General features: G+C 38.6%; 1 protein-coding gene across 1 annotated transcript in view; it reads left to right on the top strand.

Annotated features, from left to right (window-relative positions):
- Window positions 1-20636, top strand: part of MACROD2 (mono-ADP ribosylhydrolase 2) — a 1987750-nt gene that overhangs the window by 1870047 nt on the left and 97067 nt on the right. Inside the window, exon 14 of the mRNA XM_022594140.2 lies at window positions 19740-19817. Within this exon, the coding sequence (XP_022449848.1) occupies window positions 19740-19817 (78 nt within the window). The remainder of the gene's footprint in view (window positions 1-19739; window positions 19818-20636) is intronic.

Here is a 20636-nt window from a genome sequence, read left to right as displayed (position 1 = left end):
TTGACTCTAACGCATAGTGAAAGTCTTACAAAGAAATGACTACACAGAAACCTCCAACTATATAACCCACCAGATATAAAGCCCAAACCCCTTTCTGTATGGTCTGTTTCCATACTTCCTCATACCCCACGTGTACCCTACTCTGTAGCCCAACTCACATGTTTGTCATCTCCCAAATACCACTGGCCTACAGTGTTCGGCCATCATTCTGCCACATCTGTTTATTCAAGATTCACTTCCAACATCTTACCTTTACATCAGTCTTTTACTTCATTTTTCCCTTCCTCTCTTCCTCCTCCCCTCCCTCCCTTTCTCCCTCCCCTCCTTCTATCAAATTAACTGAACCAACATTTCAAGTACAGGACTTATACTAGATAATGTGGGGTGGTTGGTGGGGGCATGCACATTTTCATCTTTCTTGATTTCTCCCCTCCTTATTACATTTCATCCCATACAATAGTGAACTGTCCTTTCTACTGTTTCTTATAAATTTGTTTTAAAATTATCATATGCCTTGTATCAATATTATATACATGACATATCCAACTCACTAGAATGTAAATATCTTGAAATCAGATACCAAATCTCATTCATTTTCATGTTTCAAGACCAACACAGTGACTTGTGCATAGTAAGTCCTCAGTATGGGATATAGAACCCATCATAAATAATGGGCCACTTATAATTCTCCTAATGTCGTGGCCACTGTCCCAAAATATTTATTACTATTTTTAAGGCTCATATTAGATGAAGTTCCGCTTTCAGAATTCTCCTATTTCAGAAGTGAATTTTCCCCAAAATGTTATGCTGTAAAAACACAAATGTAAATTTGAGCCAGAGACTTCCCTATTTGTTCACTTTCAGATTTGGATATTCTTACGCTATAAGAGAACAAAATAAACTTCTTCTAAATGATGGATGTATATAGATTATTACCAGTGGCTGAGGCTAGTTATTTATGCTTAATTTATGGTAAGGCTTTTTGGATAAGCTTTTCAAATGCTTTGATTAAATATGTTTAAAATCAGATTAAATAGGTGGAAGTAGACAAAAATCATTTATCTACTTTTTAGTATTAAAATTATATTTATCTCCCATTTAGTATAGTTTAAAAATACATATATTTTAATAAACATATAGTTTAACATATATGTAGCAATTGTAAGGCAAGTAGCAGTTGCTGTCCAATCACGTTTTCACATATATATTTTTTTCCTTACAAATTAAGTGTGACTGTAATTACATATTTGTAGCAGTCAATTCAGTTATATGATCTCTTGGGTGTATTTCTAAAGATCTGGTGAGTGAGGCTTGGAAAGAAAATCATCCCAGACTAGGTTATGGAAATCAACTGAGTGGAATAGTAACCCTCGTCCAGCACACAGTAGGATCTAACTGTTGGTCCTAATGGGTCTGAATTAAGACAAGGAGTCCTGTAATCTATTTTCAGATTCACTGGCCTAGTTTTTAAGTTCTTTGGGGCAAGTCATGTCGCCTTTATGAGCCTCAATTTATTCTGCATTCACATCACCACTGTGTGGCCAACTTTTTTAGGTTGTGCCTCGGTTTCCTCCTTTGTAAAGTGGGGATAATACTAATATTTGTATCACAGCGTCGTGAAAAGTGAAAGTGCTTGTAACAGCTGCTCAAACATAGTAAACTTTCAGCAGGTGTTGACAACATTATTTTTTTACAATTATTGTTGTTAAATATGTGTGTTGGCTTTAGAATTTTAACTACTCCAAACAGGACTCCTGTGTCTCATTGAATCGTCACCAAATCTATTGACATGTATAAAGTTAAAGAAGCTCGATCACAGGTGATATTCAAAATATTTAGCAACAGCTGTGGCCCGGTGGCTGCCCATCAAGGCACATCATGCTCTGGTACATCATACTGGCAGAGACCAGCTGAATAGTGAAAACAACTGGAGTAAGCGATACAGACAAGCAGGAGTACTTCAGAACTCGCTGTCTGGCCCCCATTCACCAAGGGTTTGATAGCTGCGTAGCCTGGCTTGAATACCATACGTAGACTTTCCTTTTGTTCCTTCTATAGCTCCTTCTACCTGCTTTGCATTTTATTCTCTTATAGAAAAGACCTAGAATGGAAGGTCCATATATCCATATTTTAGGATGCTTTTGTCAGCGTGGCCTCATAAGAGTAATCATACATCTTTAAAGCAAGCGCACTTTTGAGAGTGTTGAGGGTGCTACTAATACTTATACCAGGGCGAGCAATCACCCTGGGACCGGGGATAACAAGATGGGTACTCACCCCACCAAAAATACACGAAGCCTTTTCAGTCTGCAAATCAAAATCATAATATCACTCACACATATTCAAGAATGTTTGTTGAACTTTGACTCCTAAGAATGTACTATTCTCAGAGTATAATTTTTTTCTATCTTGTTAATTAGTATAAAAAATAATGTTTGGAATAACTCTTTAAGATAGTCCCATAAAAGGTGTATTCCTAGCCAATCTGGATAAATCCAGAGCATCTGCTAAGAGCAGTCTAATTTTCTTTGATTTTTATTTGTTATTGAAGTATAGTGGATTTACAATGTTGTGTTAATTTCTGCTGTACGGCAAAGTGATTCAGTTATACATATACATACATTCCTTTTTATGTTCTTTTCTGTTATGGTTTATCTCAGGATATTGAATATAGTTCCCTGTGCTCTACAGTAGGACCTTGTTGTGTATCCGTTCTCTATATACTAGTTTGCATCTGCTCTTGGCAACTGCAAGTCTGTTCTCTGTGTCTGTGAGTCTGTTTCTGTTTTGTAGATAAGTTCATTTGTGTCATATTTTAGATTCCACATATTAAATGATATCATATGGTATTTGTCTTTCTCTGACTTACTTCACTTAATATGATAATCTCTAGGTCTATCCATGTTGCTATAAATGGCATTATTTCATTATTATGGCTGAGTAGTATTCCATTGTGTGTATATATATATATACCGCATCTTCTTTATCTATTCATCTGTTGATGGACATTTAGGTTGTTTCCATGTCTTAGTTATTGTGAATAGTGCTGCTATGAACATAGGGGTGCATGTATCTTTTTAAATTACAGTTTTGTCTGGATATATGTCAGGAGTGGGATTGCTGGATTTGAGTGTTTAGTTTTAGTGTTTTGAGGAATTTCCATACTGTTTTCCATAGTGGCTGCACCAGCTTACATTCCCACCAACAGTGTAAGAGGGTTCCGTTTTCTCCACACCCTCTCCAGCATTTGTTGTTTGTAGACTTTCTAATGATGGCTGTTCTGACTGGTGTGAGGTGGTACTTTATTGTAATTTTGATTAAACCAGCCTAATTTCCTATGGAATGACTTTCAGATTAACCCAGTGATCCTCAGACTTTAATGTGCATTGAAATCAAATATACATTAATATTTGAGCTAAGGGCTTCCCTGGTGGCGCAGCGGTTGAGAGTCCGCCTGCCTATGCAGGGGACACAGGTTCATGCCCTGGTCCGGGAAGATACCACATGCCACGGAGCGGCTGGGCCCGTGAGCCATGGCCGCTGAGCCTGCGCGTCCAGAATCTGTGCTCCGCAATGGGAGAGGCCACAACAGTGAGAGGCCCGCGTACCACAAAAAAAAAAAAAAAAATTGAGTTAAGAGCTGAATACTCTAAAGGCATTTTAAAGGATTTCCAGTATTAATTTTGAAGATACGTACTTTTGCCACTGCTTAAGATCTGACTTCTCTGAAAAACAGACCATGACAGTGGTTCATGTAGGATGGCACAAGGTCATATTTGGACTGGGCAGAGACACTGGAGAAAGGCAATGTAAAAGAATTCACTTCAGATCCATAACACGGTGGGGCTCTTGCTCAGATATTCCCATGTTTAAAGTTGTATAGCATCCATTAGGATGTTAATAAGTGTAAATGAATGATAAAAGAATTCAGCAGCCAAAACATTTTAGAAACTACAGGTTTAGACAGGTAGTTTCCACATTGCAGGACTTTTCAGAGCCTTCAACATGCTGATATGCATTAAGAAGTTCAGGGGAGATTGAAGCATGTGGCATTTCCGATTTTAATTGACCAAATCTTATTTAAAAAAATTGATTTGTTTGTCATTTTTTACATATATAAAACATTTTTAATCCAACAAATTATAGTTTGGGAAACAATCTCACATCCTATCCAGAAGAATTTAAAAATAGAGTTTAAAGTTCTGTTTTCGATAAATCATAATCACTGTTATAATAAAAATAAGCAATAGTAAAATAACTTTTAAAAAATGGAGACTGAGTTTCTTAAATCCATTGTGGCACAGTGTTTTTGAGGGAGTATTCTCCCAAGTTTCAGAAAATGATGTAGCCTCTCAGTTTTTGACACAAGGTTTCCATGAGCAAAAATGTGTATCCTGCCTCATTCTTAATGATGTTTGTTGTCATCTGTTCTTCCCACCACTGTTCCCAGGGTGGGTATATTTATTGTGAGAGACAGAGAATGTTTCAGAACTGCTGCATTCCTTAACAAAAAGAAAAGAATGATTGGCTAGCTAGTGGCAAAGACAAACATTTTTTTAATCAGGTACAAAGACAAGGGTTCCTAACAAACATTGATAGCATTTAATGGAAAGTTTTCTATTTCGTTTAGAAATTAGCCTTCTTTCTCAGGCCAAAAGGACAGTAACCCTCACATATACACGTGTGCATACACAAAACAACACACACACTTACATTTGGAATCTAAAAAAAGGGTATAAATGAACTTATCTACAAAACAGAAATAGAGTTACAGATGTAGAAAACAAACTTACGGTTACCAGGGTGTAAGGGGGGAGGGATAAACTGGAAGATTGGGGTTTTAGACACTGTTTTAGACCCAACATGAATCTGCAAGACAAGATTTCTCCCAGCTTGATCTTTGAGTTATGATGTTTTTGTGATACTGGGAGACTCATAAAGATCTAAGTCATTCAAAAGACATGTTTTTCAAAAGCCATTAAACTGTTACAGTTTACCTAAACCATCCATAAATGCTGTCTGTGCCAACCACGTTCTGAAGCAGAGTCATTACTAAATATTCACTCAATAACTCTATCCTAACCATGTAATGAGACAAACATTTCTGTTGACCATTAAGACCTTGAGACTACTCCAAGCACCAGGCACTGAACTTCTCTGAATCTCTCTTTTCAGTTTTAGGAAGATAAGCAACCATCTTTTCTCATCGTACAGTTTTCTGCTTTCCGCTTGTCGGAGCTTCCTTCCAACTGAAGTCCTGGTGTAGACTCATCCAGAGAACTTGGATCTGCAGCTACGTATTTATTACCTAATACGTGTTTGCCAGGGTCAGCAGGAGGAGCTCAGGTTACCCTTCCACACATACGCCCTCCTCTTCCTGACAACCTTCTTTGTCCGAGATCAAAGCCCCTCCCAAACTCTTCCCACGTGCTTCCCCCAAGGTTGAGCTAACAGAGCACATCAGACTCTGCTCCCACTTCACTCCCAGAAAGAGTGTCTCCTGAGTTTACGAGCATCAGTTCTTCCATCTCCACTCATCCTTTCTCCTCCTCCTACTTAACTGTTCTCTCTGAACCATGCTTGCTACCCAAAAGTCTGCCTTTTTCATCAAGTATAAAGAAACCAGGAACTCACTATGCTTCATATGGTGACCATATGCCCTGACATTTTTTTATTGAAGCATAGTTGTGTACAGTGTTGTGTTAGTTTCAGGTGTACAGCAAAGTGAATCTGTTATGCATATACATATATCCATTCTTTTATAGATCCTTTTCCCACATAGGCCATTACAGAGTACTGAGTAGAGTTCCCTGTGCTATACAGTATGGCTTTATTAGTTATCTATTTTTTATATAGTACTGCGTTTATGTCGATCCCAATCTTCCAGTTTATCCCTCCCCCCATTACACCCTGGTAACCATACGTTTGTTTTCTACATCTGTAACTCTATTTCTGTTTTGCAGATAAGTTCATTTATACCCTCTTTTTAGACTCCAAATGTAAGTGATGTCGTACAGTATTTGTCTTTTTCTGTCTGACTTACTTCATTCAGTATGACAATCTCTAGGTCCATCCATGTTGCTGCAAATGGCATTATTTTGTTCTTTTCTATGGCTGAGTAGTATTCCATTGTATCTATGCACCACATCTTCTTTATCCATCCCTCTGTTGAGGGACACTTAGGTTGCTTCCACGTCCTGGCTATTGTAAATAGTGCTGCAGTGAACATTGGGGTGCATTGCCCTGAATTTTTAAGTACAATTCTGACTGCAAAGATTCTTTCTTCTTATCAGATCACATAATATGATTTCTGGAAGGAAAAAAAATAAAAGAGAAAAATACCTTCCTCCTGGGCATGGACTATCACCTCCTGGGAAACTAGGTTTGAGTGCTGTTGTCACAAGTATTTTGCTAGTTTTTCAGGAGGAAAAAAAAATGGAGGTGAGATTAAAAAATAAATATCTAAAAATATCTTTGCTGTCATGTTATGTCATCTTTGCTCATTTCTTCCTTTGAAAATCCTTTCAGTGGTCATGAAGAAATTGTGCCCAAAGAGCTTTGTGCACTGATCCTCATTGGTTGGGTTTTAATAATAATGACAGTCGAAAAGGTTTTATAGTACCCAAGTACCATCTCACTTAATTCTTTCAATGACTATTTGAGATGGCATATGAATTAGGGAATGCTAGCTGCTGTAACAAAAATGTCAAATTGACCCAAGAGAAATTTATTTTCTCATTTATATAAAATCCACAGTGAGAGGTCATGTTCCCTACAGTCTTTCAGGGACTCAAGGTGATGGAGGCATGTGAATTTCAGCTTGTGGTCCCTAAGGCTGCCTTGAGTCTTGACAGCAGATAGGAAGAAGAGAGAGAAAGGGTTGCACAGGAGGTTTTTACGACCAGGCCTAAAAGTGACACACACCACTTCTGCCCACTTTCCATTAGCCAGAACTCAGTTGCATGGTACCACCTGACTGCAAGAGAGGTCCCCTTAGTCCTGCAAGTTACTCCATCTTGTGTGACTAGGATAAAGGAAGCAGATTTGTTGAATAGCAACCCTGTATTTTCCAAAGAGGGGTGGCATTATTATTATCACTATTTTTTCCCTGTTTTTACAAATGAAGCAATCAAGATTCAGGTTGGATAACTTGCCTTGGACTACACAAGTATTGAGGGCTAAAGAATAGACTTGAGCTTGAGACTTTTTGAAAAAACAAAAATCGCCCATTTCTGTGTTTTTCTCCCCCTTATGCCGTGAGTCTTCTCTGTATTAAGAAACACACACTATTAAGTCTTTATGGGATGTCAGCTAATGCCATGAAAATGAGTGGTAAATACTTGATCTTTTCACACTTCTCTTTTGAAGGACAAGTCTATGTTTCAAGTTGCCTGCTGTTTTTTAAAATCAATAATGACTAGAACAAAATGATAATATGTTTAGATTTTTGCCTGCTGTGTTTTATAGCAGACTCTATAATTTTAAAATGTTTTAATTCTTCATATCCTTCCTTATTTCAGATTCATATTTGAAGTGGTTCCCTCAAAAATGACATGAACAGCAGGGTCTCTGCATGAGCTAATAAATGGGAATGTGTCACAATAGGGGCTCAAACAGAGCTCTGATTCACGAATCTGCTTATAGGTTTTCCTAGTGGCAGATATCTTATTATATTTGGTCTAGAGTTTCACACACTGATGTGTTATATAGATAGCTGGTTTTAATGAGTCCAAGGTCAAGGGTTTATATTTGGACCCTATATGAATCGGCTAACCTTATATAGGTCAAAGTTCATGGTCATATTAATATATCATACTTGAATGTGATCTCATTCTGTAAGGCAAGTAAAAGGTCCTAAGGCCGACTGACATTCCCAAGCAAAGCAAAATGAGCATATTCAGCCCACTGCTTCTTGAATTCCTCTAATACTTTAATCTTTCCCTCAAAGTAAAATGAAAACATGTAACTACAACATGTAAGACGTACCATCACAGACTGTACCTGCCCCTCCATTCTTATCTCACAGAACCCTCTTTCCCCTCACTATGCCTCCATCTCATCATAGCCTTTTCTGGCCATCTTTTTAGGTAGGGCCTCTCCTCCACTAAACGTCCATCCCAGCCCCCTGTTCATTTCTCCATAACACTTACAACTATCTGTAACCATGTAAACCTCGCTTTTCTTTTGCATACTTACCTTTTGCCCATCCCTCCACTATAACTTAATTTTCATTGGGGGAAGGGTAGCATATGTGTTGTCCATCATTTTATCTTCTGGTGATTCGTACAAAGTCTGGCCTTCAGAAAATACCAATTAAAATGTATTTTGATTTAAAAATCTAAAAGCACCAATTAAAATGGTGTTAAGGCCATCAACAAATATTGACTGGATTTTAACTCTTTGTAAGACCTTCTGCAAGAGGAAGAAGAAAATATTGCTGTTGACCTTCAAGGAATTTACAGTTGAGATGGAAAAATGAGATATCCAGGCATGTGTTACATAGCTAAAATCAGCAACAACAATACTAATTGCAGCTAATATTTATTTAATCCTTATTATACATTAGATTCTGTTCTAAAAATTTTACATGTTTTCATTCATTCCACTCTCATCTATGAGATAAATGCAGTTATCACCCCAGTTTACAGACAAGGAAAGTGAAGCACAGAGCAATAAGGACATGGTCAGAGACCACTTAACTAGGATGTGACACAGCTAACAAACCAGACAGAGTGACAAGTACAAAGGAAAGGTTTCACAGGAACATGTCAAAGGAGCTTGGGGGCAAGGAGCATCTCTGGCATGGGGTTATCTGTGAAGTGTGGGTAGAGAATAGGAGATTTGAGCTGGGATCTGAAAGATGCACAGATGTCGTAGATGGAAAGAAGCTATTCTAGTTGGGCAGAGGAGCAACCATGAAAGGTTGGAAGTAGGACATCAAAAAACCTATTTTTGGTTCGATGAACAGACTCACTTGGCCTCAATGATGGATCCATTCATCTACTTATTAATTAGTTACTAAGGTATAGCCCTGATGATAAAGCACTCTGAATGCCAAGATAAGAAATTTGGGTCAAATCAACATAAAGCAGAAATTTTCAAACGTTGGATATTGTTTGGGTATAAATAGTTTTTTAGTGCGGTAGTCGTTACAAATTTATCATTCTCTTTCTTCCTCTAATTCCTTCTCAGAGCATCCTCTCTGATTATACCTAATTAGACTCTTCTTTTTCCCAGCCATGCCTATTAGCATTTGTAGATGCTTCTCTATATGCCAAAGTAGATTTTCTAGTTTCTGATGGACCATCCTTTGGCAAGCTGCAGTTTCCCACCTTCACAACTTTGGCCTTCAAATAAACGTCTTTAATTATTTGTGTAAGTCAGGCTAATACAAAATTCTCTAGAACAGCACTGTCTGATAGAAATAAATGAGAGCCACATATGTAACTTTAAATTTTCTAATAGCCACGTTAAGGAAGAGAAGGGTGAAAACAGTTTTAATAATATATTTAACCAGTACATCCAAAATATAATTTCAACATATAGTCAATAGTAAAATATTGATGAAGTATTGTATACTCTTTTTGAGAAACTTATCAGTATAGTTCTCTACTGCAAACAGAACTGATATTCTGCTACTCACCCTAGTACCACTGCAGGAATGTTTAAAATACTGAAATACTTACATGGTGTTTGGCAAACAGTGACTTAACTCCCCTCCTTGCAAGTAACTCCCACCACCCCGGCACACCAGGGGTCTCCATGACCTTGCCCCAGGGCTGTGGGCATGTCCATCCTGATCAGAGACACCAATGCCAATTGTTAAGGGAATCTGGGGTGATATTCAAAACCCTTATCACTACTTTATCCATCCTATCCAAACACTGACTACTTGATATGGTTTAAGAATCAATGACAATTAACCCCAGAGAATTGGGATAGGGAAAGGGAACCTTACATTTAGGGAAGATTCCATTTCCAAATCCATTTTGAGACTTTGTTCTGATGGGCAACAAGGGTACCAACTTGAATAGCTCACATTCAGAAGTCAAATAAATCATCCAAACAGCAGAAAGGCATATGTCAGTGTTAAGGACAGAATGTTTGTGTCCCCTCAAACACAAACAAATTTCATATGTTAATGCTGCTAGCTGATGTGATGGTATTTGGAGATGGGCTCTTTGGGAGGTAATTGGGGTTATATTAGGTCATGAGGGTGGGTCCCTTCATGATGGGATTAGCGGCCTTATTAAGAAAAGGAAGAGAGAAAGATCTCAAGCTCTGTCTCTCTGCATACACACTGAGAAAAGGCCATGTGAGGACACAGCAAGAAGGCTTCTTTCTGCAAGCCAGGAGGAGGGTCCCACCAGAAACCGAATCAGACAATACCTTAATCCTGGACTGCTCACCTCCAGAGCTTTGAGAAAATAAATTTCTGTTGTTGAAGTCATTTAGTCTATGGTATTTTGTTATGGCAGCCCTAGCAGACTAATATAGTCAGTCATTGCATGAGGAAAATCTATTATAATGATTTCTGGAACTCATACTTAAACCTAGTCTAAAATATTACAGTAGTAGATTAAGATAAAATCTTCCTGGAAATAGAAAATATCATTTTTACATTAATCCATAGTATATTTCCCAAGGTTCTCATAAAACATCTTACAGTATTTTGTTTTAACACATTTTTCTCAGTTTATGAGGCAAAACATTGCCTTCATCATACAAATGCCTCTATACACCCCATTTCCTGTAATACCAGATGTTGCCTGATTTTTCTCCCCACCAGGGTCAGTTATAAAAATGAAATTTACTGAACTTGTTTTGTTATTCAAGACCAGGCTGTTCCCCTCTTTAACTTTCTCTAAGTTTCTTGGTCCAGTATCTTTCTTTCTTTTTTTTTTTATTAAACATCTTTATTGGAGTATAATTTGCTTTACAACGGTGTGTTAGTTTCTGCTTTATAACACGGTGAATCAGTTACACATATACATATGTACCCATATCTCTTCCCTCTTGCATCTCCCTCCCTCCCACCCTCCCTATCCCACCCCTCTAGGTGGTCACAAAGCACTGAGATGATCCCCCTGTGCTATGTGGCTGCTTCCCACTAGCTATCTATTTTACATTTGGTAGGGTATATATGTCCATGCCACTCTCTCAGTTTGTCCCAGCTTACCCTTCCCCCTCCCCGTATCCTCAAGTCCATTCTCTAGTAGGTCTGTGTCTTTATTCCTGTCTTGCCCCTAGGTTCTTCATGACCTTTTTTTTTATTTTATTTTTTTAGCTTCCAAATATATGTGTCAGCATATGGTATTTGTTTTTCTCTTTCTGACTTACTTCACTCTGTATGACAGACTCTATGTCCATCCACCTCACTACAAATAACTCAGTTTCGTTTCTTTTTATGTCTGAGTAATATTCCATCGTATATATGTGCCACATCTTCTTTATCCATTCATCTGGTGATGGACACTTAGGTTGCTTCCATGTCCTGGCTATTGTAAATAGAGCTGCAATGAACATTTCGGTACATGACTCTTTTTGAATTATGGTTTTCTCAGGGTATATACCCAGTAGTGGGATTGCTGGGTCGTATGGTAGTTCTATTTGTAGTTTTTTAAGGGACCTCCATACTGTTCTCCATAGTGGCTGTATCAATTTACATTCCCACCAACAGTGCAAGAGGGTTCCCTTTTGTCCACACCCTCTCCAGCATTTATTGTTTCTAGATTTTTTGATGATGGCCATTCTGACTGGTGTGAGATGATATCTCATTGTAGTTTTGATTTGCATTTCTCTAATTATTAGTGATGTTGAGCATTCTTTCATGTGTTTTGATTTGCATTTCTCTAAGGATTAATGATATTGACCATTCTTTCATGTGTTTGTTGGCAATCTCTATATATTCTTTGGAGAAATGTCTATTTAGGTCTTCTGCCCATTTTTGGATTGGGTTGTTTGTTTTTTTGATATTGAGCTGAATGAGCTGCTTGTAAACCTTGGAGATTAATCCTTTGTCAGTTGCTTCATTTGCACATATTTTCTCCCATCTGAGGGTTGTCTTTTCGTGTTGTTTATGGTTTCTTTGCTGTGCAAAAGCTTTTAAGTTTCGTTACATCCCATTTGTTTATTTTTATTTCCATTTCTCTAAGAGGTGGGTCAAAAAGGATCTTGCTGTGATATATGTCATAGAGTGTTCTGCCTATGTTTTCCTCTAAGACTTTGATAGTTTCTGGCCTTACATTCAGGTCTTTAATCCATTCTGAGTCCATTTTTGTGTATGGTGTTAGGGAGTGTTCTAATTTCATTCCTTTACATGTAGCTGTCCAGCCTTCCCAGCACCACCCATTGAAGAGGCTGTCTTTTCTCCGCTGTATATTCTTGCCTCCTTTACCAAAGATAAGGTGTTGGTCCAGTATCTTTCAATCTGTGTACAAGGCTCATGAGGATGCTATACATTGGAAATGACTAGAAAGGTGAATGTTTTCAAAAATAAATCTAAAAGAGTGCCATACTCCTTAATAAAGCACTTTTGAAATGTTTAAAGTATACACACACCAAAATTAGAAAATGAACTTGCAATGTCCAGAATGTGAGTCAGACTCTTACCTTGGTCGGTCAGAAAGTCAGAGAATGAGGAAAACATTTCATGAGCCTCAAGAATTGGGTCATTCGAGAGGCAATAGCCTCTCCACCAATTCTTCTAGAAACTCAACAGTCATGCACTAGGGAGCATCCCAGACTTTACCTTCTTCTCCTCTTTCTGCTCTCCTAATGTTGCCAAGTAACTCTTAGTGCTTCTTCTACCCCATCCATGGCTTCTGTTTCCTCCCTTCTCCTTGAGTGAATCTCTGCCTTTAAGCCACTCTGTGCTTTGAAACTTTCTTTGTATGTTTTACTACCAAACACTCCAAGTCAAAGGAGCTGGTGGATTCCTTTCATCCTCGTTCTAATATGAGTTCTCTCCTGGTAGGTGGAGGTCTCATGACAGGTTACCTTAATTTAATGTCTATTGGCCACCCTACAGGTGACTGGTCTGTCACCTCACCAGTCACCTATGGTCCAGCGCTCAGGATTAGATGGTACAAAACACGGCAACCTCTTTTACCAACTTTCCCTAGTTAGGTGGCAGACACTTGCCTCAACATACCCTAATGAAAGGCGTCATGGCATAAGAGAGCTGTAAATCGGGAGAATAGGGGGAGCATTCACATTTTTGCTACTAAGTCGTGAAAAAACAGGTTATTGACTGTCTTGGCTGTCTTAATTTGGGTTCTCCAAGAGCAAATTCTGAGACAAGGATGTGGGTACAAATGGTTTATTTGGGAGGTGGTCCCAGGAAGCATAGGTGAGGCTTGGGGAAGTACAGCAGGCTTGGGAGGACAGCCAATAGGGGGTACACTAATGAACAGCTTACTGTTGGGGGAAACTGGGGCTCCATTCCTCTGAGAGCTGTATAGTGAACAGAATCGTCTCCCTGAGGGGTGGGCAAACTGGAGTCTTACCTCCTGCATCCTTTGGGTGTCTGGAGTTGGGCATTAACTCCTGGGTGCTTCTGGCCCACCTGGGTCAAGCATGCCCTCAGTCAGTGTCTCAGAAAGCAGCTCATCTCCTGGAACCATTTGCTGCAATCTCAGGGGTAGTTCAATGAGATAAGGGATGGGGGCATGCCTGGCTGCTGTAAGGCTTAGCTGACCTGGGTTGTTTCTATTCCAGCTACTCTAAGAGATCAATCCTCTCTAAATGTTAGAGTTGAGTATGTGCTGAGAAGAAGTAAGAGAAAGAAGAGTGGAGTGAATCCAGCCTTGGGACACCCAATACAACAAAAGCATAGGGTTGTTTAGAATGGCTGAAGTTTGGATTCAGTTTGAATGTCCAATAATGGATGCAATAGTAAAATAACTTGAGGTAGATCCACGTACTGAATCATTCTTCAGCCATCCAAATTATAGAATTATATTCAGTAGCATGTGGGAAAGTTGAAGGAAAAAAAAAAAACAGAAAAAAGTAAACACATCCATTTTCATTTGAATGGGTTTTTGGATCTTTCTGGATGTGAGGAACAAAGAGATGCTAAGGAGAAGTCATCTAGGTCTTTGAAACTCACGTAAAATAAGTAACTCCCACAAAGGGTCCAGGTGCTTATCTTAGTCTCCAAACATGTCCCTTTCCATCACTTTGGAAAAGAGACTTAAGTTGTATTCCGACAGGGTGGGTTATGACTGGGTCCTTGAGGACTGTAGGAATCCCTGGATCTTAGCCAGTCTGTCCAAGCACCTGGCTGAAAACAGCCTGAGCCCAGAAGTTGAAGCAGCTATGAATCTAGAGATAGATTCTGCCTATTGCCTCAACTTCTCAATGAAATAAAATAATTGAGAAGTAGCGGCCAGCTGTTTGGCTCTGACCCTGCTCCAAGTAAGGGTCAAAAAAATCCTTCCTCCCTTCTCCTAAGGGGACAGTCCTCTCAGTAGTAGTTATCAGATCAAATTAAACCAAAGTGTAAATAAAATACTTGTCTTCTCCCTGATTTATAGATGAACATTTTAATAGAATTTCAAGTCGGTTTGTATTTAGAACCATAGCTACTTTTCATGCCTATGGCCTGGTCAGATTTTTTTCTAATGATTTCAAGAGAGCCTGCGGTGCAAGGCTCAGCAAGGGGGAGGGAGGCGAGAACAGAAAGGCATCAGAGAATGGAGGTCAAGGAGAGCAGGTCACAGACAACCCAACAAGAGCAGATTTGCCTTTGTTTACATCGCCAAAGGGGAAAAATTAACTTGATGGAAGGGGTAATTAAGCATTTCTTTTTCCATCATGGTCCAGCCCGGCTTCATACCCAACTGTTCCGTTTTGCATTGTGATGATTCTTCGTCGAGTTGCAGAGTTAAAGGCGGCCAGTGTGTCACTGATGTCACACAGCAACACTTCCCCCACTATTAACCTTTATTTTATAAATAGACAGTAAAAATCTCAGTGCAAGATCTGTCCAACACAGGAAGGCAGATTTACAGAGAAGTGCTGTCGGGAAGGAAGAGATCATTCGAACAAGTCAGCAGATCAGAGTTATAAAGTGTATAAAAGGGATTATCTGCCTTGACACCCTCAGGTCCTAGATGCTGAAACTACGAGCATGTAAAGTGAATGGATTTTCCTAGTTATGAAGCTTGTCGGTGTAAACCTAGAATCACACCTCCAACCTAGTGCCCATCCACTCATGATTGATTCTCTTATTTGCTTATATTTTCAAAAACAACCTGCAGAGGAATACCACCTCCAGTGTTGGAATAAGCTGGTTTACCCAGGTATACTGTTCAGAATTTGGAATATGTTTTCTTATAGAAACAAAGTTAGTATACGTGATGGTAATTCTCGCAGGCGTGTCTCAAAGACACTTAGCACACAGATTCCACAGCTCTGGGAATGATTCTCTGCCTTTTAATGGGGGTTAATGAGAGCATAGTGGAGGCAAATGACCAACCATAGTTCCGTTCCCACTGCTCAGGGCCATGTCCTGTCCTGTGGACCCAGTTCCTCTTCAGGTAAACATAGTTCAGCCTGTGTATCCAGCATCACGGGGACCAAGCACAGTTCTGAGCTTTGCCATCTGAATCCTCTGGGAATGTATTGCAGGGTATATTTTTCCTTTATGTATGGGGGCATCACTGCAAAGCTTCAAGGAGACCCTAATCGGCTGTAGAGACTCTAGTTTATAGTGAATTATCACACTGTTCGGCTGGAAGAAAAATTACTTTATTCTAATTGCTTCACACATTAAACCAGCTAAATGAACAGACCAGGATAAATGTTTTGCTTGGTTTAAATATTTTATAAGAATCAAAGGCAATCCAGGTGATTGTGTTTCTGTGCAACTTTTGCGTCAAGCTAAGGTGCTCACATGTGGACGTTGACACGTTACAGAGCAAGAATATTTTACATGTAGGCATTCACACATGGCATTTATTTCGTTCAGACCCATTAGAACTTTTACACCCAAATGACCTCTTGCCGCTACTCTGAATAATAGTCAGGGGCTACGTCTCTTACTAGATGGATTTTGTTCACCTCCTGGCTTGAAAATGTCCTCAAAGATAGTTAATCGGACTTCCCTGGTGAAGCAGTGGTTAAGAATCCACCTGCCAATGCAGGGGACATGGGTTCGAGCCCTGGTCCAGGAAGATCCCACATGCCGCGTAGCAGCTAAGCCCATGTGCCACAACTACTGAGCCTGCGCTCTAGAGCCCGCGAGCCACAACTACCAAAGCCCGTGCACCTAGAGCCCGTGCTCCGCAACAAGAGACGCCACCGCAATGAGAAGCACGCGTGCCGCAACTAGAGGAAGCCCGCACACAGCAACGAAGACCCAATGCAGCCAAAAATAAATAAATAAATTTATTTTAAAAATGGCAGTGTCACTGGCATTAGAGTATACATTTCTATAGTTATTTTTAACCTTGTTGGGGTCACGGATCCCTACAAGACTATGACAGAAGCTGTCTCCTCCCAGAAAAATGAACATATGAAGATAAGCACACATTTGCATATCATTTCAAAAAGGTTTGTGGATCCCTAGAGTATATTTAGTGGTGCTCTAGGGTTAAGAACTTTTGTTCTAAGGGAACATTTTAAAAAGAGAGAGCATTTATTTTGATTTATAGTCTAGATATGTTTATTAAAAATTCAATAGTATCATCATTTATCATCACAGCTTAAATCTGTACATGTACTATCCTGTGTAGACATGTGTAATTGACCTCATTAAAAATGACCTACTGTTTAGAATTTCTGTCTGTAGAACTTTGGCTTGGCTATTTGATTTAATATTTGCATGTGAAAAAATTCTCTAATAGGACATTGACCTTAAGGATTTTGAAAGTCAGGATCTACATATAAATTTAATTCAGATTCTCTGCTACTAAAAGAACTTTGACAGAATCTCAGAATTAGGTGATAACTCTTTCACATTTTTTGAACATTACCAAATGATAATTTTTAGAATTAAATAAAATGTGAATCCAAGGTGATTCAAGAATTTAGTATATACAACTATAGTTTTCATGGTAGTTTATGGAACTTACACAGAAAAAATACCCTCTTTTAATGACAATACATACTGGATATATTTTCTCTCTTTCTCATTATGAATAATGACTTTATATACATATATAGTGCAGCTTTCATCCTCTCCCAAGCGGAAAATCTCCAGTCATTTCATACCCACGACTAAGTGTAATGTAATGGGATCCATGGTTTAAAACATTCAGGATCAAAACCAGTCCTGCTAAAGTTCATGAGACTGGAAATTCACATAGCCCTTTTAATAGAGACACTATAGTGGAAACAACCTTCTATAGCCACCTGGTTATTTGTGCATGCTATCATGAGCTTTATTGCTGTACATACAATAGGTGTGTACACTTCTGGAGAAGAGGCTCACATACAAGACAAAGTGAACTTGTGGCTTTGGTGATGGGTCATATTGATGGGAAATCCTTGTCATCACATAAAAGCATACTTCCGTACACACATAATATACTGAAACATCATATTTCTCGGATGCATAGTCTTTTATATATTTTATTTCCAAAGCCAGGACACATTCTTAGAATTTATAGTGTGTCATAGTTCATTTGGTCTCATTTTTTAAATTCTACACAAAATAATAGTGCAAATAACAATTGATGGTATCTTGGATTCAGTGAAATACATTGTATATTTTAGAGCACAAAAGATCAGAAGGTACCTTAGCAATGTTACAACAACTCCTCAAGGAAATTGAAATTAAATGGTCATTTAACTTGCCAAAGACACAGATGTTGGTGACAAACAGGTATAGACTAATGATTAATTTTTCAAGTACTTTCACCCATCTTACATGACTCATTGGACCATAAACTTGTAAACTCAGTGTAAATCACTTTTCAAAAGACATTTCTTAAGTCATATTTGGTACATGAAACATAATGTTTATGTAAGTTAGAAAATATAATGAATTATTATTAAGTGTAAATGAATAAATTTTAACTACATACAAAACCTTGGATAATCTTGAAAGAAATGAGTGTTGTACAAGGCTACATATCAAATGGTACCATTTTCTATAAACAAGTAGAACTAAAGTACTTTCAAAATTAAAATTTAGCCTGGTTCATATAGTACCTTCTTTCAGTCATTGTTCATTTTCAGTGTTCATGTGGAAAAAAGTATTCAAATGATATTTTTTAATCCACATGTTAGATTTAAAATTAAAAAGGCATATTTTAATGGGAGCTGATTTAAAACAATTTGATGTGAGTGAGTTAGCAGTTTGGGGAATGTGTCTGTGCTCAAGTTTTGCTTCCAAATTTGGACTTTGAAACTTATTGTCAGTCTCAGAAAGAAATAAGAAACAGTGCAGGTAATTAAACAGTTGCCTTGGGGGAATTATTTGCAGTCAATTAAAACCATACACTTTGGGTGTATACTTGCTTCACTGGTTATTAAATTTGAATCTTATGTTAACTACCCAGGTTTCTCACTTGTCCATCAAATGTTGCTTGTGGCAAGTTGGAGAAACAGACTTTCTCATAATATTCTAAAACATATTGTTTAAAGCTATCTCCTAGTTTGGGGAGGGAGAGAGAAAAATGGGTAAGGGAAACAAAGCAAGAATGATTTATTTTAGATTCCATCTGATTCAGCTCTGTTAGGGAGTTAAAACACAACTGAGGAATATGAACTCAGTAGAGAACCCATTTGTATTAGACTACGTGCTGGTCTACCATCCCCAGCTCTCTCCGTGGCCACATGCATACAAGATTAGCTCATGACTTTTAGATATCTTTGGATTACCACCCTTTTAACTGCATGAAAAATATCCACTAGATTGTAACCCCTATGAGAGCAGAGATTTGTTGTTTTGTTTACTATTGACTCCCCGGTGTCGAGAACTGTGCCTGGCGTAGAGTTGGCCCTTCGTAAATATTTGTGGAATGAAAGATCTATTTTCTGTCTTTCTGCTGACCTACTCACGTGCTCTTTCCAATGGATTTTGAAGAGCCTCCCTAGAGGTCTCCAACATCCATCAGGGGGCCCTTTGTAGCTTTGCAAGAGTCCATAAGTCACTGGAATCCTTTTAGCCACATATTTCCTGTAAAATACATCATACGATAAAAAAAAAAAAGATGAACTTATGCTGATCCCACGTTTAAATGTGCTACACAAGAGAAAGGGTGAAGTTGCACAAAACAGAAGGTTTGTGTTCCCCCTTTGCTATCTTTCTACTGGTATAGCTCCTGAGGAAGATGAACTTAATTACCACTGGATTTCAAAGCTCTACATCTGCCTTTTTCAAGGACTCAAGGCTCCCATATATGCACAACAGTAATGGAAGCATTAAGAACATTAAAATTATATGCCTTTAATCTTCTCTATTTTGCCTTCCTTTCATATCCTTTTGCACAATTCTCCTAAGATTTTCACTGATGCATAAAGTCTGCTTATATTTTCTTCCTTGTTGTGGAAAAGATGTTCTAGCTGAATCTTTACCGTTTTTACCTTGTGAACTTTGTGCAGACATCTTATGCAGTACTTTAAGAAAAGCTTATTTATTGATGAAGATATTTAAGTATTTTAATGGCATTTTTAAAAAAATAATAGATTTTTTTCCCCAAACATAGATCTATTCTTTTAGTGCTGGAGGCTGCTGTATTTCCGGGTTAAAAATGCTGACTAGGGATTTTGCTTGTTTGTGATGTCAGATTCTGCAAAGGATGACAATATTACAGAAGAAAATGAAGTAACAGATCATTCTGTATGTGGCCAAGATCATCCCAATGGTAAGCTGTGAGATTCTTTTCCAGTTGTTTTTTTTTTTTTTTTTTCTGCTTTGGAATATTGCGTTTTCTAAAACCCAGGTTTTACTTTTTCTGGAAAAATGGAATCTGGAGTCTTGAACAACTCAGGAATTAGGGGCACCAGCCCTCCACACAGTCAAAAATCGGTGAACAACTTTATAGTCAGACCTCCGTATCTGTGGTTCCACATCCACGGATTCAACCAACCACAGACGTACTATGTAGTACATATTTGTTGAAAAAACTTTATCTATAAGTGAACTGCACAGTTCAAACCCATGTTGTTCAAGAGTCAAGTGGGGCTTCCCTGGTGGCGCAGTGGTTGAGAGTCCGCCTGCCGATGCGGGGGACGTGGGTTCGTGCCCCGGTCCGGGAGGTTCCAATGTGCCGCGGAGTGGCTGGGCCCGTGGACCATGGCCGCTGGGCCTGCGCGTCCGGAGCCTGTGCTCCGCAACAGGGAGAGGCTGCAGCGGTGGGGGGCCCGCGTACCGCAAAAAAAAAAAAAAAAAAAAAAAAGGGAGACAACTGTATTTTACTAGAGCTAAATACCAGCTGATTGGTAGCTGCCACATTTAGAAGGGACGTTTGCTCTCCACAATCCTCATTACTCATTAATTTTGTACCTGGCTGGCTTCATTTATTTTTTTTACCTGACTGAACTCTGTAGGCATTGGATTTGCAACTACTGGAAGGAAGATATGATACCAATGAGAATAAATGTGAAACATGGAGACAGTGTATACAGGAGATTAAATCTACATCTCCTTGGAATACCAAGAAGAGATAATAGAACAAATAGAA

Source organism: Delphinapterus leucas, chromosome 15 (genome assembly GCF_059928025.1).
Source record: "Delphinapterus leucas isolate spDelLeu-1000000601 "Yukka" chromosome 15, BTC_Dleu_Yukka2, whole genome shotgun sequence".
NCBI lineage: Eukaryota > Metazoa > Chordata > Mammalia > Artiodactyla > Monodontidae > Delphinapterus > Delphinapterus leucas.
The sequence above is the reverse complement of the archived record's forward strand: the minus strand, read 5'-3'. Positions and strand labels throughout refer to the sequence as shown.